This window comes from Pipistrellus hanaki (assembly GCF_964339955.1).
Source record: "Pipistrellus hanaki genome assembly, chromosome: 7".
Classification (NCBI taxonomy): domain Eukaryota; kingdom Metazoa; phylum Chordata; class Mammalia; order Chiroptera; family Vespertilionidae; genus Pipistrellus; species Pipistrellus hanaki.
Genome location: NC_140509.1, coordinates 40,433,657 through 40,455,304, shown reverse-complemented (window position 1 = coordinate 40,455,304; position 21,648 = coordinate 40,433,657). Strand labels below are relative to the sequence as shown.

General features: G+C 40.0%; 1 protein-coding gene across 1 annotated transcript; it reads left to right on the top strand.

The window, feature by feature from the left end:
- The first annotated feature begins 14,407 nt into the window (after positions 1–14,407).
- Positions 14,408–16,134, top strand: GJB7 (gap junction protein beta 7). Its single transcript, XM_084889158.1, has one exon. The coding sequence runs from the start codon at positions 14,469–14,471 to the stop codon at positions 15,273–15,275; it is 807 nt and encodes a 268-aa protein (XP_084745284.1). The 5' UTR covers positions 14,408–14,468; the 3' UTR covers positions 15,276–16,134.
- Positions 16,135–21,648: the final 5,514 nt, after the last annotated feature.

Sequence of the window (21,648 nt, the reverse complement as noted above, 5' to 3'; positions counted from 1 at the left end):
ATTTTTTTTTTTTAAAGTTCATTGATATCTGGCATTATTAGGCAATCTTCTGACAAAATAAGTTAAACTTGAATTAAAAACTGGTTTGTGACATGAAAAGGTGCTAAACATTATTAATCATGAGGGAAATGCAATTCAAAACCACAGTGCAATACCACCTCACACCTGGTACAGTGGTTATTATAAAAAAGACAGGGTCTTTGGCAAAGCAAACATTTTGAGCTTAGATGAGGTCCAAATTACCCACTTTTCTTTACTGTTGGCTTGTGCTTTTGTATCATTTCTAAGAACTCTTTGCCTGTCCCTAGTTTTCAAAGAGTTTTTCCTGTGTTCTTTTCAAACCTCAGTTCTCCTCTACCGCACACCTCCTTCTGGCGTTGCGTTTCTGTGGACACATACCAGTTGCAATGAGACCTCAATCTCTGCACCTTTGGTTAAGGCAATAAGTGAGTGGGCACAGTGGGCAATAGGCTGATGCTTAGAATCACGGCACCTTGCAAAAACTTAACTCTAAACAAAGGTGAAGGCGCACCACACAAATATCTTCCACTAAACCCAAAACTAAACCTGGAACAACTTTCCCTTAGCTGGATCCTCACGATGCCCATGGCCATTCCAACTCTGTCTGACAGGAGGGGAAATGCAGGGAAGGAGAAACTGGGGTAGAGACAGCAGTCTCAATGGATTATCTTGTCAGTGAAAATATCTTATATTTTCAAATTTTATAGAACATAAAACTGTGAGAACACACTGCGAGGGCCCCTTCCACACCTTGGAGGGGTCTGTGCAGGTGAAGGGCCTTGAAGCTTAATCTTCAGTAAATGTGTCTTGTATTAAAATATTAAAGACCCTCAAAAGAGTTAGCTCACCTGGAATTGTGATAGACCAAGCAAGGAAAGCTCAGTCCTGCCCTTTATATAAATTAACGTACATGGTCTTGGAGAGATTCAGTTACCATATCAAACCCTATCCCCTAACAGTCTCGTTTCAGTAGGACTTCCTGGGGGTAGGGGTAAGAGCAATAGTTATCACCCAATTCCCTTCTCTCTCTCCAAGTCTCATGTACTGTCAAATACACTGTATCTCTCCAGGCAAATATACTGCTCCCAGCTCTCCTGTTCTCCCTCTCCCTCTCCACATCCTCAGAGGACAGAAGTGGCGAGAGTGTTCTGAAATACATTATCCTTACAGAAGACCGGAATGCATAAAGCCACTCTCCATTCCCCCTAAACCCACTGCGATAGTCTTTGAAAAGAAAAGCCACTGCACATGCTGGGTTTACTTCTCAGCTTTTCCGGTAGACTGAAGATGCTGAACAAATAGGCCTGGGGCTTCAGGGTGTGGCCGCAGAGTGTCAGCTTTGGGTGCCATAATCTTAAACCTACTAGTACGCACAGCCATGTGCAAGCTGTGTGCAGTTAACTGTGTTTATTATACCACAGGAAGCAAAGTGTAAACACACTTTGGCCGTTCAAACGTCGAAGAACGGGCGGCTGTTTCATGGCCGTGTTTACTCTGCAGAACACCATCTGCTCGGCTGTTATGGCGGCATGCAGAGTGGCGCAGCCCACAGGCCTGAAGGGGATTGGAGATGTGTGCTTCGCCTCTGAACGAAGGAGACGTTCAAGGTACTTCTTACGGGTTTTTGTATATTTGTTGTTCTTAGTTCAGTCAAGCACTGGAGGAAGCATTTTACCTAATTATTTCATCTTCTGTGATTACCTATGTATATATGTATCAACATGTTTGCCTGTCTATTTCCGTTGGAATAAGCAATCCTCTGAAGAAGTAATTCTTCTTCTACTTTTAACATATTGAAATTTCTTTACGGGAATCTCAGATTGCTTCGTCAAATGTTATTCATTACGTTACCTTTTCAACCTTAAATTGAACTACCTTTTATCAAATACCTATAATACAGCAGAAACTGTTACCCAGTGTTTTCACATTACTGCCAGGGAATCAGAGCTAACAGTTCCCAAGCACATAATGAAGTTAAAGTGGCAGTGAGTTTATTCCAATCATCCTGGAGTGGAAGATCCTTACTCATGTATGTATTTATTTATATTTTATGTTATTAACCTCCAGGTGACCTTCACAGACATATAGATTTTATATATGAAATGGATTTTGTTGCCTATACTTATGTCTCCATCTAAAATGAAACTATTCTTTTGCAGGGAAAGCATGCAAGTGACTGAATTAAGAACTGATTGCCTGGGAAAAGTTGATGGAGGAGAAGTAAATGTGTTGTTTTTTCTCCAATATCTGCATTAACATCTAGATGCACACAAAGCCATTCATATTACTTTTTTTTTAAGCAAATTCAAATAATACAGGGAGAGAGATAGAAACCTAGGCTTATCTGTCCCACAAGTGAAATGACTGTTACACTGTACATACTGTAGCCATAAGTTATATCTAAATGCTTTCCGATACTGTGCACTGGTTTCCTGAGTAAAGGTGCACAGAATGTTCATGAGGAAAACATGACCTTTTGTTTGTTGACTCAACAACAAAAATTAACTGGAGCCAGAGGCACACGCATCTGTCAGCATTGAACCCTGTCAAACCCTGAACAGTTTGAGAAAGTGGAAGCTAAGCAGATGGTAGGTAATACGTGAGTTCCTTGTTCTTAGGAAAACAAGATTTCCAACATTTCTTGGATGTGGAAAATGCTCAGATAAGTTGATGCTTTGGTCACAAATGTTGAAAATGTGAGCCCTGCCCAGCCTGTGTGGCTCAGCAGTTGAGTATCAACCCAGGAATCAAGAGGTCACAGTTCAATTCCTGATCAGGGCACATGCCTGGGTTGCAAGCTCAATCCTTAGGGGGCATGTGTGCAGGAGGCAGCCATCAACAATTCTCTCTTATCATTGATGTTTCTCTCTCTCCCTCTCCTTTCTTCTCTGAAATCAATAATAAAATAATATATATTATATATATTTAAGAAATAAAAATAAATAAAAAGAGTGCTTAAAATCAAAGAGACATGCTTCCCTTTTCACATAAAAATGTTGGAAACTCATTGTAGATACAGAAATGGTGCTTAGTTGTGGCCTCTCCTACACTCCTCAGATATTCTGCACCCGGGGAGCATTTTTGCTCCATCCTTTCCTGCATCCGCCAGAAGAGGGACTGATCACCTGTGGCAGCAGAGTAAGAGGCAGTGGCTGGAGGCACACAGTTTCAACCCATTCTTACCAGACGTGAAACCTCAGAAGCACTTGATGTTACAAAGATCAGTATTATTAAGGGTAATTTACTGTGTTCCTGGAGTTTTTCTAGAGGCTACAGATCTCCTACAAGCCCCTAGTGTCGCTGAGAATTGCTGTTATAAGGAGATGGGTTCCTCCTTCTTCATGTAGATATCTCGTGTTCATAGATTGAACTGAAAAGCAATTGTTCTGAGATGCTGGGGCAAATTCCTCACATATGTGCTTTGCCCAGCACAAAAGGTAAATTTTTTGTTTGTTTTTGACATCTATGCGGACTTCTCTCATCTCTGGTGCCCTTTGTTATGTCAGAAATCTCACAACCCGAGGTCAGTGTTGCTTTCAATAGGCAGAGTTAATGACAGCTCCCACCTGTTGAGCAGCTGTACTGAAGAAGGGACTGCCTCTCCCATTTTGCAGGCAAAGAAATGGAGGCTAAGAAGACTCCAACATCTTGAGCAAGGACACAAAGTAAAGTAAGAAGCAGGTCCAGAATTCCAACCCTGGTTAGTCTGAACTCAGAGTCAGTGGGATCTCTACTAATGAAAAAAAAAAAAATTTTGAAATATAATTGACACCAAATTCTGATAAGTAACTTCCTTGAACCTCGCCTCTTTAGGCTACACTTCTCCAGTTGCTCTGATATATATATATATATATATATATATATATATATATATATATATATATATATATATATATATGATGTTAAAGACACCCTCTCTACCCTGGTCACTGTCTTCTAGTCCTACTTGAGTTTCCAGAACAAAATACAGTGCCCCAACTGTGACTGAGCTGAGTAGAAAAGCCCCCTGACCTCTCCTGGAAGAGACATTGAGCTGAAAAACAATACAGACTAGCTTCAGAGCACATGCTCCATCCTTGATGGTTCCCAGTGCACGGTGCTAATACCCCACTGCAGCCAGCTGTGATGTTAACTTGTAGAATCTTAGTCAAGTTCTAAGGCATTGATTGGGAAAAAAGAGACATGTTGGGGGGCTAGCAATCTGAATCTAGTCACTGCCCCTTTAATTGTCTGGCCCTGCAAGACCTGTTTACTCCCATTCCAGAGAGGCCATAAACCTTCCCAGGCGAAGTTGTCAGTGCTGGTGCCAGGCCAGGCCTTTGGTTGAGGTCTCAAAGCCCCAGCACATAGGGCTCTTCAAGAACTTGCAAGGAGACTGGGATACCCCATATTTGGAAGACAAAGGACTGAAGAAGATATAAAAAGAGACAACTTTCTCCCTGTTGCTGCCCAGAATCTGAAAGACATTTTTCTCTGGACCCACATGTAATAAAAATAATAATAAAGTGTAACTCTATTTCTCTAAGCGTTGCTTGGTTTTCCGTAACAGCATCTGTATTCAACTCAACTCTGTAGTCTTTCTTACCAGAGTAACCATCAAGACAGGCCTTCCTGCAGCCCCCACCCTGCAGTTTATCCAGGGGGACATCGTGGACATTCGGAGGCTCCGGTGTACACTGCCTGTCTGCTCTGGGCTCTGCCTCTTGCTGACACTCTCCAGGGTCACATTTTCACTCTGAAAAGAAAGCTATCCGAATCCAAATCTTAAAGGACCAGAGGAGAACAGGGATTCCAATATTCACGTCATTCCTTTTCCAGTCCTGTCTTCTCTTATTTCTCCCTATCCCTAGCTTTCTGACTTCATTCTGATAGTTTTACTACCACATTCCACATTTTGCAAGCTTTATTATGCTTGTTTCCCCCCCACCCCCCAAATAAAAAAATAGAGGTAGAAGAGTTAAATCTTGTCAAAAGCATAGAAGGAATCATGAGTATAATTGAGAGGATGTAGGGTTCAGCAGAGGGACTTTGTCCTGAACACACCCATGATTCTGCCTGTCAGTAAAATCAAAGATCCAACCCATATCCTATTTCCTCTATACAGCCTTTTCCGGGTGCCCCAGCCTCGGGCAATCTCACTCTCCCCTAGCTTCTGTGCAAGGTGCTGCAAGGTCCTTGAGAACAGGGAGCTTCGTCTAGAAAAGGATGCCTCTGCCTCATTGGAATGCTACCTTTGTTTGGGTTATTGCTAACATTTTTGGGAAGCCTGGGTCGTCTCAGTCTGAGCCCTCGGGGATTCAGTAAGGCTGCCCTGAAGGTGGCCCCAACAACAGACTACCTCAGTTCAACCTCTCCTGGCGGAAGGTGTCTCAGCGCAAACAGGTAATGCTCTAAGACCATGGCTAACATCTGCTACGTGCTCATTAAAAACAATGGAAACGGAAAGCGATGATCCGTTCAAGGCCTCGGGATCTTATCATGGTAATAGCCGTTTGGAAACGGGGTCACCATGCTGGGACCCCGGAATCTCAGCAAAAGCCAAACCAAACCCAACAAGGTTTGCTTTCCTGGGTATGGAGAAGCTTCGTCCAGGAATAAACTTAATGAGAATTGATGATTTCTCTAAATAAACTGCATTCTTCTTTTAATTTTGGGTTGGAAATATGAATACAGGAATAATGTTTACTGTCCTGAATGCTAAGAGAAGTATGAGAACCTGAAATTCGCAGGGCCTGTGGAGCTGGCTATGGCAGTGGGAAGGAAGGAGCTCTGGGACTTGGGTCTCATCCCGTCTTTTCCTACTTTCTGTTCGGACTCTAGGACCTGAGGCAGGCTGCTCTGGGTAGTTCTGTTTTCTCATCTTTAAAATAAAGTCATTAAATTTTATGAGCTCTACCCAATGGTAAAATTCTGTTTCTAAGCTATTCTTAGTCTGAGAGAAACATGATAAACTATTCTTATTCTAAGAGATACATGATTTCATTTTAATTTTTACATATCTTTAATTTTAACCAAATCACACCTAGAAATGGTTCCATAAAAAGATAAAGTAACTACTCTTTCAATCTCTCTCTCTCTCTTTCTCTTTCTCCCTCTCTCTCCCCTCTATCACTATTATATGCACAGGAGATGTCTGTTATCAGTGTTTCCTGGGGTTGGGAAAATGATTTTTACAATGCCTTTTGCCTCCTGGATTTCTAAGAAGAGGGCATATGAAGTAAAGTTAAAATAAACTCTTCAAAGGTAGGCTGAATTAAATTGGTCTTTTGCCTTTTGCTTTGTGTTTTTTTGTAGCTAGGCTTTAATAAATAACCTTGGAAAATCATTTAGAGAGATGAACCACTCCCATTGTTCTAGCTTCTTTGTGTAGATGACGACAAGGTCTTACAAAAAAAAAAAAATGTTCAATGAACGGTGTGCACAAGTGGCTTTGCATTCATTTCCCCCGCTTTAGTTCTCTTTTAATGTATATTGTAAACAGCAGAGACACAAGAGTTCTCATCTAGGTTATGAGCCAAAACAAATGATCAGGTTACCCTGTTTGGCTTACCCTGCCTTGGAAACCACGGGGCTCCATTTTCCTGAGTGTAGAGCACTAGTTCCCTCTCAGGGGAATAATATAATCAACTCACGATGTTTTAAATTGAGTGAGCAACCAACTGGATCTCTTCTTAATCTCCACATCTGGGTCAGGAGGTAAGCTCATTTCTCTCGTGACAGGGTTTCTTTAATAGGGAAATGGCGTTTCTTGTAACTGGGTGGTCATCGCCTCTTTCCACAATGTTTTGGGGAGAGAGGTAATCCTAATCCTTACAATCCTAGACCTGCTGCTGTCCAGTCTGTGGCTGCATCACAGGTGCCCTCTCTTCATACGCTGCCTCCAGGTAACGCGGCCCGTCTGGAAGGTGGTGTTGACCTGCGCGCTTTGGGAGGCGGTGGCCGGGTCAGAGGGCTGCCTGGCACGGGGGAGCTGATGCGGATGTGTGGGGCGACGGGGGCCCAGAGCAGCACAGGCCTTTTCAGTGGCCTTTCTGTGGGACTGAGGAGAACTTTGCATGATTCCTAAGAGGTGAACCTCTAAAAATGACAATGCCTTTTTTGTACAGGAAATTAAAACACTAGGCAAGTGGTATATGTATGCATGTGTTGGCTACGTAGGTGCATTCTACTCAGCATTGTTCACGGAGACCTCAGGGTTGACTATTTTTGTTTTGTTTGTTTCTTTTCTTTTTTTTTTTTTTAGCATACTGTTTTTATATGCATAAAACCGAAAATGAGATGTAAAATAATTTTACGCCAACAGGCTAACCCTTAGTCGTATGGTTCTTATGCAATTATATTTACAAAAGAAAAGGCAAACATCACAAAACCAATAAAATTAAAAGTAATTAAAATTTTGTGGACAAACGATGATGTTTTGCTGAAATCACATCACTGCTCATTAAGAGAATAAGACACTGAGCGCAGAAGCCCAGGTTCTTTGCGTATGTCCTGCCTGGCCCACCGTGTTTTGGGTAACGGCTTGTTCTTCTCCCCTCAAACTACTCACTTCACTCACGCTGCAGTCTCAACATGGGCTCCTTCGGCTTTCTCCTGAGCACAGCCCATCATGTGTTGTTTAGCCCAGATAATTAAAAAGTTCTGTAACGTGGTTCCAATATGAATTTAAATATGATGTCAATATCAGATGTCAGCCAACGTTTTCTGCAAAGGGTGAGATACTACATATTTTGTGCTTTGAGGGCCATACATACTATCTCCATTGCAACTACTCAACTCTGCTGTTTTTAACATGAAAGCAAATATAGACAGTAAGAAGTGAATGGGCATGGATGATTCCCAAATCATAACTCCATATTTATAAAACAAGTGGTAAAGTCACACCTTTGGAAGGCTATGAGGAAGGAGCAGTTCGAGCAAGTGCACGAAGATGAAAATGACCTGTGGGCTTGAGATGGGAGCCCTGGGTAGGCAGAGTGGGGAGGATGAACCATCTGACCAAAGTGGGTGTTGGTCAGTGTTGGTAGAAAAGATGTTGGGGAGATCTCCCATTTGCTTTTTTTATAGAGATGAAGCAGGAAGGTCAGGATCTCCAGTCCAAATAGGAGTTAGAGGAAATGGGGACCTCAGAACAGGAATGCTGAGTTTAATGGAAAATGGAGTGACACTTAATTCAGGTAGAGGTGGAGAGGCTGGGTACAAGGCAAAGAATGGCTTCTGGAGAAATTTATAAGATCTAGAGAGGCTGTGTTCCCATTCATTATTTAGGCACGGGGTGTGCCTTCGTGGACAATGAAGGTACTTGCTTATGTTGCCAGATGAAATATATGTAGGTTGCCCAGTTAAATTTTGATTTCCAATAATTACTTACTTAGTGTAAGTAATCCCAAATATTGGATAGCAGGCATACTTATACTAGAAAATTGTTCATTGTTTATCAAAAATTCAAATTTGACTGGATATCCTACATTTTTACTCACTCAATTTGACAACCCTGGTCCCTTCTCTCAGAGAACACACAGTCTATACAGATATTGCTCATATAAATAAGTTTAAGTGGAATGAAGGAAAGAAGGCCAATATTGTAAACAAGAAGACCAAGTTAGATTGGTGGGACTGGGAAGGCCTCTCTGATTCAGGTGAAGGAACAAGAGCTTCGCAGGCAAGAGGAACAAAGTGGAGGCAGGGTCTGAAGGAGGAAGTGAAGGAAGAGGAGCATGCCTGGCATTCAGTGTACCCGGAGATGTGCAAGATGAGGTTGGACAGACAGGCAAGGGCACCGCTATACAGGGCTTTGCCTTCCAGTGAAATATTTTGGCCTTTTTTTCCTACCTTCAGTGCAATGGGAAACCATGTTACAGTTTTAAGCAGAGGAACGAGACCATATAACCTCCATTTAAAATGTTAATCTGGTTATGAAGTGAAGAATGAGTTGGAAGAGGTCAAGAATGAGAAAAGGGGAGACAGACAAGAAGCTATTACGGTGTGCCAGGCAGGAGTTGAGGGTGGCTTGGATTAGGGTGGTGATAGTGCAGACAAAAAGAGTGAGAAGTTTTGGGATACATTTCAAAGGTAGAGACTTTGGACTTGACTAGAGATTGGATGTGGGGTTTGGAGCAGAGAGAAGGTGAAGAACAAATTCCACGTTTCTGGTTTCAACACTTGGGTGGGTAATGGTGTGACTTACTGGGGTAGAGAGCACTGGAGGAGGAGCAGTGTTCTGGGGGAGGGCAAAAGTAGAGTTCACTTTGGGACATTTTAAGTTTAGGAGATGACAAGGAGCCAGCTGTAGCTCAGAGGTGAGGGGTCTGGACTGGACATTTGGGGAGTCACTGACATATATGCATAGGCAAGAAAGATTGAAAATGGTTCAGCACATAATTTTCCTACCTGGTAACTTTCCTGATATATATTGATAAACTTGCTTTGTAAAAGTTTATTCTATAAATAGCCTTGTTCAGCCATCACAAACATATACACACATAGAATAGTAACAGCTCTGATATCGTAGGGTTTCATTTTTACTAAGTTTATTTTCTTCAAGTGTATGTTCTTTTTGTAAAAAACATTATTGGCACCACAAAACAAAACAAAACAAAACAAAACAAAACAAAAAAACAACGTGAAAAAGAGGCTATAAGAACTTTCTTTCATTGATAAGGATTATTAATATTTTGTTATTCCTCCTTTTGTCCCTCTTTTCATTTCCTATATAAAGTTTTCCATAAATGTTCAGATTATTTAAACCACTATTGTTCCCTTATATTCCAAATAGGCAACTATCCACCCACATTTTTGGGGGCACTTTTTGGGTAAAAATTATATATATTGGTAAAAACATATATGTAACAAAATTGATGTTGATCATTTTAAGTGTACAATTCAGTAACATTAATTACAGTATTGTGTCACCATCACTACTATCTATTTCCAAAAATTTTTCAACCCCCGACTGAAACTGTAATCATTAAGCAATAAATACCCATTTTTTTTCTTCCTTCTGGTACCCGGTAATGTCTAATCTAGTTTCTATCTCTATGAGTTTGCTAGATACTATTTATCTTTTTGTGTCTTATTTCACTTACCATAATGTCTTCAAACTTCATAAACTTGCTGTAACATCTGGCAGACTTCCTTTTTTTGATTGAATAATTTTGCTTAACCATTCACCTGTTGATGTAACAAGTCGTTTTTACCTGTTGGCTATTGAAAATAATGCTGTAATGAACCTTGGCATACAAACATCTCTTTGAGTGCCTGTTTTCAAAAAACATATTTTGGTATTTATCTAGAAGTGAAATTGCTGGGTCATAAGGTAATTCTATGTTTAGCTTTTTGAGGAACTGCCAAACTGTTTTTCACACAATGAAATGGCAGCACCATTTTACATTTCCACGAGTTTTGTACAGGATTCAAATTTCTCCACCATCCTTGCCAACACTTGTTAGTTTATCTTTTAAAGATTATACCCATCCTAGTACGTGTGAAATGGTATCTGATTGTAGTTTTGATTTCATTTCCCCAGTGACTAATGATGTTGAGATATTTTCCTGGGTGGATTGGCCATTTGCATATTTTCTTTGGAGAAATGTTTATTCAAGTTTTGCCCATTTTTTAATTGAGTTGTCTTTTTGTTGTTGAGTTTTAGGAATTTTTAAATATATTCTGAATATTAAGCCCTTATCAGATATATGACTTAAAATTTATCCCCTCAGTTTGTAGGTTGCTATTTTTTTACTTTTCTGATAATGTTCTTTGATGAACAGAAGTGTTATTGTTGCCAGCACCGGTTTGGCTCAGTGGATAGAGCGTCGGCCTGCGGACTGAAAAGTCCCGGGTTCGATTCCGGTCAAGGGCATGTACAGTGGATGCGGGCACATCCCTGGTTGGGGGTGTGCAGGAGGCAGCTGATGGATGTTTCTCTCTCATCGATGTTTCTATCTCTCTATCTCTCTCTCTTCCTCTCTGTAAAAAAATCAATAAAATATTTAAAAAAATTGAGAGTAATCTTTGGTGATTTAATAAAAGGGATAAACTAAAGATCTTTATTAAAATAAGGAGACAATCTGCATTAAAATACAAAAATATTTGAGCTAATGACTTCACTTACTGCTTTCAAATGCTTAACAGGCTATTAAATGGAGATTCCTATTTTCTACCTTCACATGAACAGAGCTAGAAAAAAAACAAATTTAACATGTAATTGAAAAGACTTTACTTTGATATCAAGAAAGGTTTTAATGAAAAAAAGCAAATATTGCTTATTGAGCACCCACAATGTGTCAGACACTGTTTTGAGTCCCACAAGGTAGGTACTATTATCACAGATGAATGTGGACTTGAACCCAAGGAATCTAACCCTGTGCCCAGGCTTATTTCACTTACACTAAATAAGCTGTTAAAGGTGAACTAACATTAGAACACCCCATCCCTTCTGAGAAAAACAATTACCTCTTCAAAGGAGAATTTAAAAATAGGTTGGACATTTATCAGTCCAATGAAACTCATAATCCTGACACATTTGACAACATCAAACTTTGGATTCTGTTTAAATACTTTTTTTTTTTTTTAAGCAGAATAGTCTGTGTCCACTCTTACCTTCCTCCCTTTTCTAACATGCCCAACAGAGTACTTTCAACTGTTTTTGGAACATTATATGGACAAATGCCCAATGACACATCAGGAGGAAACATAATACCTTTTTATTCCTTTATAACCTTTGGAGCTTTGTTTTAATAATTCACGGAGACATTAACCTTTCAGGTGGATTAAATAAAATCCTTTTTATTTAATACAATTTTGTTTGTGTTCTGAAACCAAGGACATCGGAGTATTTGTTCCCTACTGAATAGAGCATTGTGTTCACGTTACCTTTGTTTTCTCTGAAAACAGCTCTTCACCTTGATACATCTCCTTGGGGCTGGAGTGTGTGGGCTGCTACACACTGTTCCCTCAGTAGGAGATAATGTGATGTGCTCCAACAGGTGTGCTGTTGTAACAATACCCCAAATTTCTTAACCCCCTGGCTCCCTTCACAGCATCACTTCCATGGTACTCTTTTGGCCGAGTCTATAAAGAAGGATGTAATTGTTTCTGTAATAGGAAACAGGTTGAAATGGCAAGGTTTTCACCTGAGACATAGCAGTGTCAGTGGCAGACTAAGAGCTCTAACCTGCATCGTCTGGTTATAGAAGGAAGTTAAGAGCAGCCATTTCCAACTGCAGAGATTTTGCCTTATTTCTCTGGGGTACATTTGGGAATACATTTTCCTCTGGGATACATTTGAGACATTTTTTGGTTGTCACAAGTGGAGACAGGAGGTGGCAGAGGCCAGGAATGCTGCTAGAATTTTCCAGTCCAAAATGTCAAGGGTGCCACTGTTGAGAAACCCTGCTTTCAAATAATGAAAATTACTTTGTGAGGTATGTGATTGTCTGGCCACTGTGCTGTACACCTGAAACCAATGTGGAATAATGATGAAAGTGGATTGTGGTTGAAAAATAATTTAAAAAATAATAATAAAAAAAAAAAGATTGCATTGCAGCTTGTCCCTTCTACCCAGCCTTCATTTCTTCCTTTCCTGGAGTCAGACTTGCAGTACGGTCTGATGGTTTTCCAAGCCTTTCCCAGCTTCCTTCCTGTTCTCTTTCACAGGCATTTTTACCTAATAAATTTCTTGCACCATTAACTGAAAATAAAAGTAATGAAGATTGGATTTGAATCCTGCTCTGCACCTTATTTTGTGACCTTGGGAAAGTGGAATTTTTCAGAGTCTGCTTTTTCATCTGAAAAATATTAACAACCAGCCAAAACCAGTTTGGCTCAGTGGTAGAGCTTCGGTCTGTGGACTGAAAGGTCACAGGTTCGATTCTGGTCAGGGGCATGTATGTTGGTTGCAGGCACATCCCCGGTAGGGGGTGTGCAAGAGGCAGCTGGTCAGTATTTCTTTCTCATTGACATTTCTAGCTCTCTATCTCTCTCCCTTCCTCTCTGTAAAAAATATATTTTTAAAAAAAATATTAACAACCAAAACCACCATCACCATAAACGAACAAATCCAAACAAACAAACCTCACTTTCTAGAGTGGTTGAGAGAGACCAACTCTAAAGCACTGGACAGATAGCATTCAATTATGAACAAGACAGAAGCAGAGAATGACAGAAAGTTAATGTAACTGAAATAAAAAAAGGCTTTTTTAAAAATATATTTTTATTGATTTTTTTTTACAGAGAGAAAGAAAGAGGGATAGATAGTTAGAAACATCAATGAGAAAGAATCATTGATCAGCTGCCTCTTGCACACCCCCTACTGGGGATATGCCTGCAACCAAGGTACATGCCCTTGATCAGAATAGAACCTGGGACCTTTCAGTCCCCAGGCCGACACTCTATCCACTGAGCCAAACCGGTTTTGGCAAAAAAGACGGTTTTTTTATAGGGAATCAAAGCAACAGAGATGGAGAGAAGCACAAGAGAATTAAGCAGCATTGAGTATGTACTAGGAGGATAAGGGAAGAGACAGATGATGACACTGGGAGGGCTGTACAGATCAGAAGGATTTCAGCAGTGACTTGGAGATAAATTTGAGAAATAATTGGGAAGAATCAGAAGAATTTGGTGAGCAATTACAAAAAGGCCATGAGAGGAGTCTAGGACGATTATGAGATTCCTGACTTGGGTGCTTGGTTGTTGGTAAAGATAGTCAACCAGTTAAGGAAATGAAAGGGCAGGGAAAGTCGACAGATCAACAATGGGATGAAAGCTGGAATGATCATTTTGAGGCAAGAGGAGACTGACCTCTCTCTCCAAACTCGGTAAAGAAGGCCAGTTGGGCATGGATGTAATAGGTCTGGAGGAATGAGGAAGCATGGGCCAGAGAAAGTTGATATTGTAGAAGCCCACTTTTCACTGGCAAGCTCTGTTCCTAGTACGTATATGATTCACTACATGAGGGGAAGTAGGGGCAGGGGATAACCTTTAAGGGTTGGGGAAGTACTTTGACAAATTAGGGAAAGTCAGTAGAGACTACAACCTCAAGAAGCTGGCATGTAAGAGACATCTCAGAGTACTAAGGTAACCTAGAGATGTACATCCAAATTCTTTCCAGATCAGCCACAGAACCCATTCTTAGAAGCAATTAACGAAAAGTTGTTTGAAAGCGGGGTATTGTGTGTGGGATGACCAGCCAAATTCCCAATTAAACTGGGCATGGGATCAGTTACAAATGTGGGCCAGGAATGTCATCTCCTTGTATCAGAGAGAGCATATCCTCAGGGATTCTTAGGGAGCCCTCAACATCAGAGCTGTAGTCACGCAGAAATTTGAGTTTACTTTCCACAGTCCCGTAATCAAGACAGTAGAAATAAATGATCGGTAGAATAAAAATAAATGAATCACGATGAAATTGTTTTCTTTTGCAGAATCTTGTCTTCTTTTGAGCCTACACCATGAGCTGGACATTCCTCAGGGACCTCCTAAGTGGAGTAAATAAATACTCAACTGGGATTGGGAAGATTTGGCTGGCGGTTGTGTTCGTCTTCCGTTTGCTGGTCTACATGGTGGCAGCAGAGCATGTGTGGAAAGATGAGCAGAAAGAGTTTGAGTGCAACATTAGACAGCCTGGTTGTGAAAACGTGTGCTTTGACTACTTCTTCCCCATCTCCCAGATCAGACTTTGGGCCTTACAACTGATCATGGTCTCCACGCCGTCCCTTCTGGTGGTTCTACATGTAGCCTATCGTGAGGGCAGAGAGAAAAGGCACAGAAAGAAACTGTATGTCAGCCTTGGTACGATGGATGGGGGCCTGTGGTACACTTACTTTGCCAGTCTCCTTGTTAAAATTGGTTTTGAAATTGGCTTCTTGGTTTTATTTTACAAGCTGTATGACGGCTTTAGTGTTCCTTATCTTGTGAAGTGTGGTCTGAAGCCTTGTCCCAACACTGTGGACTGCTTCATGTCCAAACCCACCGAGAAAACCGTCTTCATCCTCTTCATGGTGGTTACCTCGTGCCTGTGTATTGTGTTGAATTTCACTGAACTGAGCTTTTTGGTTCTCAAGTGCCTTCTTAAGTGCTATCTCCAAAAATACTCTAAAACACCCAAGTCCTTAGTGTGTGAGTGCCCCAGCCTTAGATATGTTGAATGTGATGGGGTAGGGGCCTCTCCACTACTCCAGAATCACCATTCAGCTTCTGCCATAAGCACAACCCAGGGAAGTGAAACAAAGCTACTTTGCAACACACTAGAAGGTTAAACAAAGAAAACCTGCCTCCCTCCTAAGCAAGAACTAGGTTGGGATGGGAAACAAAGGGTGTCAGCCTTCATGTAATTTGGGAGGAATTAATAAAATTTTCAATATGTGCTCGATCATGTACACCAATCAGAGATCTCATTGTTTTGCTGCAGGGTTCATGTGGGTACATGAATTGTGTTTGAATAGTTAATTGCAAATTAGTCTGAAGAAACCCAGCTAACAGCATCCTTCTAAGTGCTTAGGTCTGTCAAGTGGGAAGTATAAGAAGTGACACTTCTGACAAATGTGATGGCCTCCAAGGTGCCGTTGAGGCACTGGCAAGCATCCCAAAGCAGCAGCCCTGGCTCCACTCACACAGCCCCACCCAATCCCCCCCCTGCAGAGAAAGGCTGGGGAGGGCAGGATGGCCACTAACCAGGGGCCCAGGAGCCTGTTCAGCGAGAAGGCCCAGCCAGGGGAAGAGACCACAGAGCACACGACTCTGCGGTTTAGGTGTCCCTGGACATCAAAAAGGGCCACCCTAGAGCCATGATGGACGGCAGGTCCCACAGAAAAAGCACATTGATAGGGAGTGGGGGAGGACCCAGAAAAAGAATATGCCCATTTAACACTTCTAACCACAGAACTTGAAAACACCTTATACATTTCCATATTATTGGACCTTTTATGATCAGGAATTCACAATGTGTCATACAATGTGTCACAGCTTGCCTATAATTTATTAGTATATCTCCCCTACCCTTGAGAATGGAAAATTGTGTGCTATGCTGTTACTTTCCTATTTTAAAAAATTATAGATATCTCTTTGAATTTAATATTCTAACATATGTGCATTTCTCCAGAATAAAAATGGCTTTGTGGTGTTATTCGACTGTCATTGATAGCTTTACTTGGTTGCACCTAGGATGATTATTTTGTGAATTTCTGACAATTAGAACAGGATTTGCAACCCTGCTTGGTAAAGATAGCTCAGAAATCATTTTTCTCTATCAGAAACTTTTAAACAAGAATTCAGTGCATATAAATGCCACTGTCACATGTTTCATGCCTGCCCGCTAACATAAAGTGTCTCCCTAAAAATCGTGCATAATAAAGGTTATTTGTGTTATGTGGCCTGCAGACCATGCCACCATCAGTGGTCATAATCTGTTCTAGACTGTGTCCATGATTTCCCCTTTCCTTTAGTTTACAGCACTGATTACTGCTGGACTCATGAGCTCACATCCATGTACGTTACCATTTTACATTAAAGGTATTTTTTTTTTTTTACAGCAATAGATAGTTAAGAGCTTTAAGGTTTTTAAAGCCCTGATCATGACATAAAATCTAGAAAATGGGATTTTAGTGCATAGGACTGGAATGGAGATAAGGTAAATTTTCAGCCTGAGGAAGTTCAGCTTTTCACATCAGTTATGACAAGCTCTGCTCAAGCAAAGACTGACTGGATACGTACATCCCTTGCTTGTCCACTTTGCACAGAGAGAAGACTGAGAGGTAATGGGAGTATGGACTATGAAGGAAGTTGCTTAGATAGAAAGGGAAATATTTTCTCCTTTAAGCTTAATTTACAAAATACATTTCCCATAAGAACATTCTGGAGGCTGTCTTGGTGTCAGTGAAAATCCAAAGTACTTGAGAGAAAATTGGCATTTAAATTTTGCCATCTTTATTCCGTTTGTTATCAATAAATATTGAGTAATGGCCACTGGAAGTCAGGCATTGTGTTGTGTACCTTTACAGATACGTGATTCTTGTCTCAAGAAAATGTGCACTTCCACTAAGGAGCAGGGGGTGAAGATGGGTGGAGAACCTTCCACCTCTGTCCTGTGCTTACATGGCTGCCTCGCTTGACCTACTATCTACATCTCGCTGGAGCTCCGAAAGCAGACAGTAACCTTAGAGCTGAAGAAAGTGAGACCCAAAAAGACAGTCACTTCTTTTCAGGAACATGTATCTAGTGGAAAGCATAGTTAGCAGTTAACCATTGGTCTTCCTTGGACCACTTCCTCACTACTCAGGTTCCCTAATCACTCAACAGAGGCCTTCCTTGTCAGTTATTCTGACTCCGAAGCACGTGTCCCCACATCTTTCTGGTCACAGACTTTGCCCCTGACCACAGGGTTTTCTCTAATTGGAGTTGGAGAGAAAATTTCTTCAAGTACCAGCACAAAAGAATACCTGGGCTGCAAGTGGCTACTGGTCCTCTCCCTGAGGCAATGAAGCCAATTTACTCCAGACCAACTGATTGCAAAGATCAAAGGTGAGGGGGGAAAGTGAAACATCTGGGAATGTTTGAATTCTTTCATCATGCTGTGGGGAGAGTGGCTCTACTCCTAGCCTTTCTGCAGTTTAGTTACATGAAAGGTAAAGGCTCATTCTTGCTTCCTATGGTTTAAACTGGGGTTCTGTGTCTTGCAACTGAGAGTACTAACAAAACCATGTTCTTCACAAGTTTATTTCCTGTGTAATAATAATAATAATACTAATGAAGTAGGACACTTACTTCTCTTGTACTTAGCCTTTCCTTTTTCGGCACTGAGTATACTAACTTTTACTCATATGTACACATAGAATGTTTGTGTGAATAGGGTTGTGGAAGAGATCTACCAAAAGCACTTTAATGTAAAATTGGGACTTTTCTCTAAAGCAAATCATCCTCCAGCTGTGAAATAATTGTGGGAAGTTGTGAGAACTACCATAGACTTCTCATGTTTTCATTGTCAGAGTCTACTAAACAACTATACTATTCTGAGATTATGAAAATTACTGTTTAAAATACTATAATGCACCCACATGTCCTGTCTGAAAGCAAAGTGAGATGAGTTCTGCATGTTACCCTAATACGTCAACATTCCCATCTATTCTTCATGGTCCTCCCCCAGTTATAGAGATTTAATTTCCTATTGAAAAGGTAAAGAAAAATGTTGTTCAGAGAAAGGTAATTATGTAATTTGTTAAGTTTTTAATCTTAATTTTTTCAGACAGTAATGTCTCTGATCAGAGCAGAGAGAGACAGAATGGCATAGAATTCTAGATGAACCCACTTGTCTGTACAGAATAGAAAGTTGAAGAAGTGGACTCCAGATTCTTATCCTTCAGCAAAAAGTCACTGTGCAGTAGACTGGGTAAAGAGGAGACAAATATTAAGCAATACAATTTCCACATTTTTGCTACAAAAATGTCATTAACTAAAGTGATGATCATTAGCCCCACTACTAAAAGGAGCATTAACCACTAGGTTAGCAAGTGGTTTCACTAATAAAGCATTTATCATTTACCTCAAAGAAAATAAATACAGTAATTTGAGATCTTTCTGTGAAAGATTAGCAAATGTGAAAAACCAATCTTCTTAGAGAAGATTGCCTCTAATTACATTAGTTTTATGATGACAATAAAGACTACTGACTGTAGCTAGGTCAAAGATCTTGTCTTGTTCACCTCTTCGTATCCTTGTATCCCCACAATTTAGGTCTCTGTACTTAGAAACCCTATCTTTCTTGGAAAAAAAATATTTATGTTCCTCTTGCCTCTTCCCATCTTTTGTCTACCCAATATTTACTCCTTTTCACATCAGAGAATTCTGACTTCGTTGGGGATGGCAATGTGCCAGCTAAAAAGCAGGTTTTCAAGTCTCCTTTGCATGTAGAGGCATCAGTGCAATTACCTTATCAAAACTACCAGATTGACTATGCTTTGAGGAAAGACAGAAGTGGGGCTGACATGCATCTTTTCACTCCCTCGCTCCTTCCTGCCTGAGACATCATAGCTAGAACTGCAGTGAACATCTTTCTACCATGCAGTGACTTTGAGGATGGAAGCTAGACCTGGATGGAGCAGAAAACTCCTGGGACATTGAAGCCATGATGAAATTGCCAGATCAGCCTGAAATACCTATCTTCATGGTTTTGTTTTCATTATAAGAAACCTTAACTTTCACCTGATGTCTTTCCATTGATGCTCTTCTCCCTTTGCCCTCTCCCTCTCTCCCTATCTCTCCCCCCTCCTCTCCTTATTAGACACTTACTTGTAGTCAAAAACAGTTCCTGACTACATTCACACTGGTGATTCAGAAGACACTAAAGCCATATCTACTAAAGACAAAAGAAATGACCAGTATGTTGGGTGCAGAAACAAAAGAGGATTAAAAATCTCAATAGAAATTTGTTCATACCAAATCAGGTGAAATGGAACCAGTAATCATTCTGCATCAAGATTTAAAATCTTAATATAAGATTAGGGTATTAGTTCATGACATAAATAAATCCCTGGAGATTTAGCTGTCCATCACTTTCACATGAAAAAGCATAGTAGGAAACTATTGGGAAAAAGTCAATTTAATCCTGTGTTAGTAAACGTTTGCGTGCAGATTATAGGAATGATTTTCCCAGCACCTGAAAGACAAACAGCTTATATTTCCCAAGGCTTCGGAACTAGAACCAATAGTTGAAAATCAGAGATAAAGATGCTTCCCTAATACAGAAAAGTTAAACTGAACTGCCTCACAACAAAATGATTGCCTGATGCAGTATATCCCTAACACTGAAAGAGGAAATCAAGAATATTCCTGGATTTAGCCCTGACTGGTTTGGCTCAGTAGATAAGAGTGTCAGCCTGTGGACCAATGGATCCTGGTCAAGGGTACGTACTTTGGTTACAGGCTCCTTGAGATGTTTTTTACACATTGATGTTTCTGTCTTTCCCTCTCTTTTCCACTCACTCTAAAAGATCAATGGAAAAATATCCTTGTGTGAGGCTTAACAAATACAACAAAAAATATTGGATTTATATGGGAGGTATAGCTCAATGACCTCCAAATTTCCTTTTAGCTCTTCAAGACTCTATGGTTTTCATAACTAGAACATATATTGGGTAATAGCAAAATGAGACTTTGTATTGGCTATATCACTATATAAACCTGATACCACAGAAAGATCTGTTTAATAGAGAATCACCTTAAAAAATTTCATATACAATATATAGCAACACACCTCATTACAATGAACACTTTAGGCAGTTCCACAGAACTGATTATAGTTAAGATTTATCTTCTTTAAAATCATGACATTAGTGATATGTAAGTATGATTTCATTTTTTTCTCCATCTTGAGAAATTCTAATTTCATTTTAAGGCTTGGATCAAAAATTTCTACCAGAGAGCAAACTTTTGATATAAAATGGGGATAAATAATAAATATCTCATAGGATTGTTAAAGAGAGTAAATGAGATGATCCATGCAAAATCCTGGCACCTAGGTTATTTAAAATGTCAGATATTATAATTCACAATATATGGCTTCATCATATCACTTACCCCTATATTACTGGCTTAAACACTTGTATCCCCCTCTAAATTATGAGCATCTTAGATGCAGGCAAGAGCCACATCCTTCAGCATACCTTCAGAGTTCACCCACAGTAGATACACAGCAATAATTAACATCTTCATAAATCTTACAAGCAAAACTATGTTGTACAAACTATAAAGTCATAGCATTCTGAAACTGGAAGAAATCTTTAAAATACTTACAAATGAGAAGGCTATAACTCAAAATGATACAGCAAGGTTACATAAAGTAAGAGCAATAATTCATTTAAAATATATATTTTATTGATTTTTTACAGAGAGAAAGAGAGAGGGATAGAGATTTAGAAACATCGATGAGAGAGAAACATTAATCAGCTGCCTCCTACACACTCCCCACTGGGTATGTGCCTGCAAACAAGGTACATGCCCTTGACCAGAATCAAACCTGGGACCCTTTAGCCTGCAGGCGGACACTCTATCCATTGAGCCAAACCAACTAGGGCAATAATTCATTTTTTTTTTTAAACTCCAAATTGAATCTTTTAGAGATAGCCTGTAAAAATTGCTTCAAAAATATTTGAAACACTGGTATCCCATGTAATGATCAACTGTGTCACACCCATTGTTTTAAAACCATATTAGACAACTAGGTACTAACTGATTTTGTTGGAGGTGGCAATATTCCCAACTGAACAAAGGCAAATTTCCAAGTCTCCTTTGCATGTAGAGGTAGTAGAGTGACTACTTTCTAATCAAAATAAAACAAGACTTTTGACTGGTGTCCTGGAAAAAGTTAAAAATATCTATAATCCTTACAAAGTGGCTCTAGCCTGTATCCATTATAAACAGTCGTAGTCATCTTCCGATTTTTAAAATTATAATTCAGTAACTGTTCAGCTAGCTTATTCTAAGTATTCAAAAAGACAGATGACCACATTATTAACTCACATCTCTATGGAATAGAAATTAAAAAATGGAAAGGTTATTTTTCTTTCAATGTCCAGAACTTAGTTATACACATATTTCCAGTGTTAGCTTGCCATCTGGTGGCCTCTTATTCCTGTGCAG

Bases quoted from the DNA above. Each gene is read 5' to 3' on its own strand.
- GJB7 (XM_084889158.1), top strand. From the start codon at position 14,469: ATGAGCTGGACATTCCTCAGGGACCTCCTAAGTGGAGTAAATAAATAC.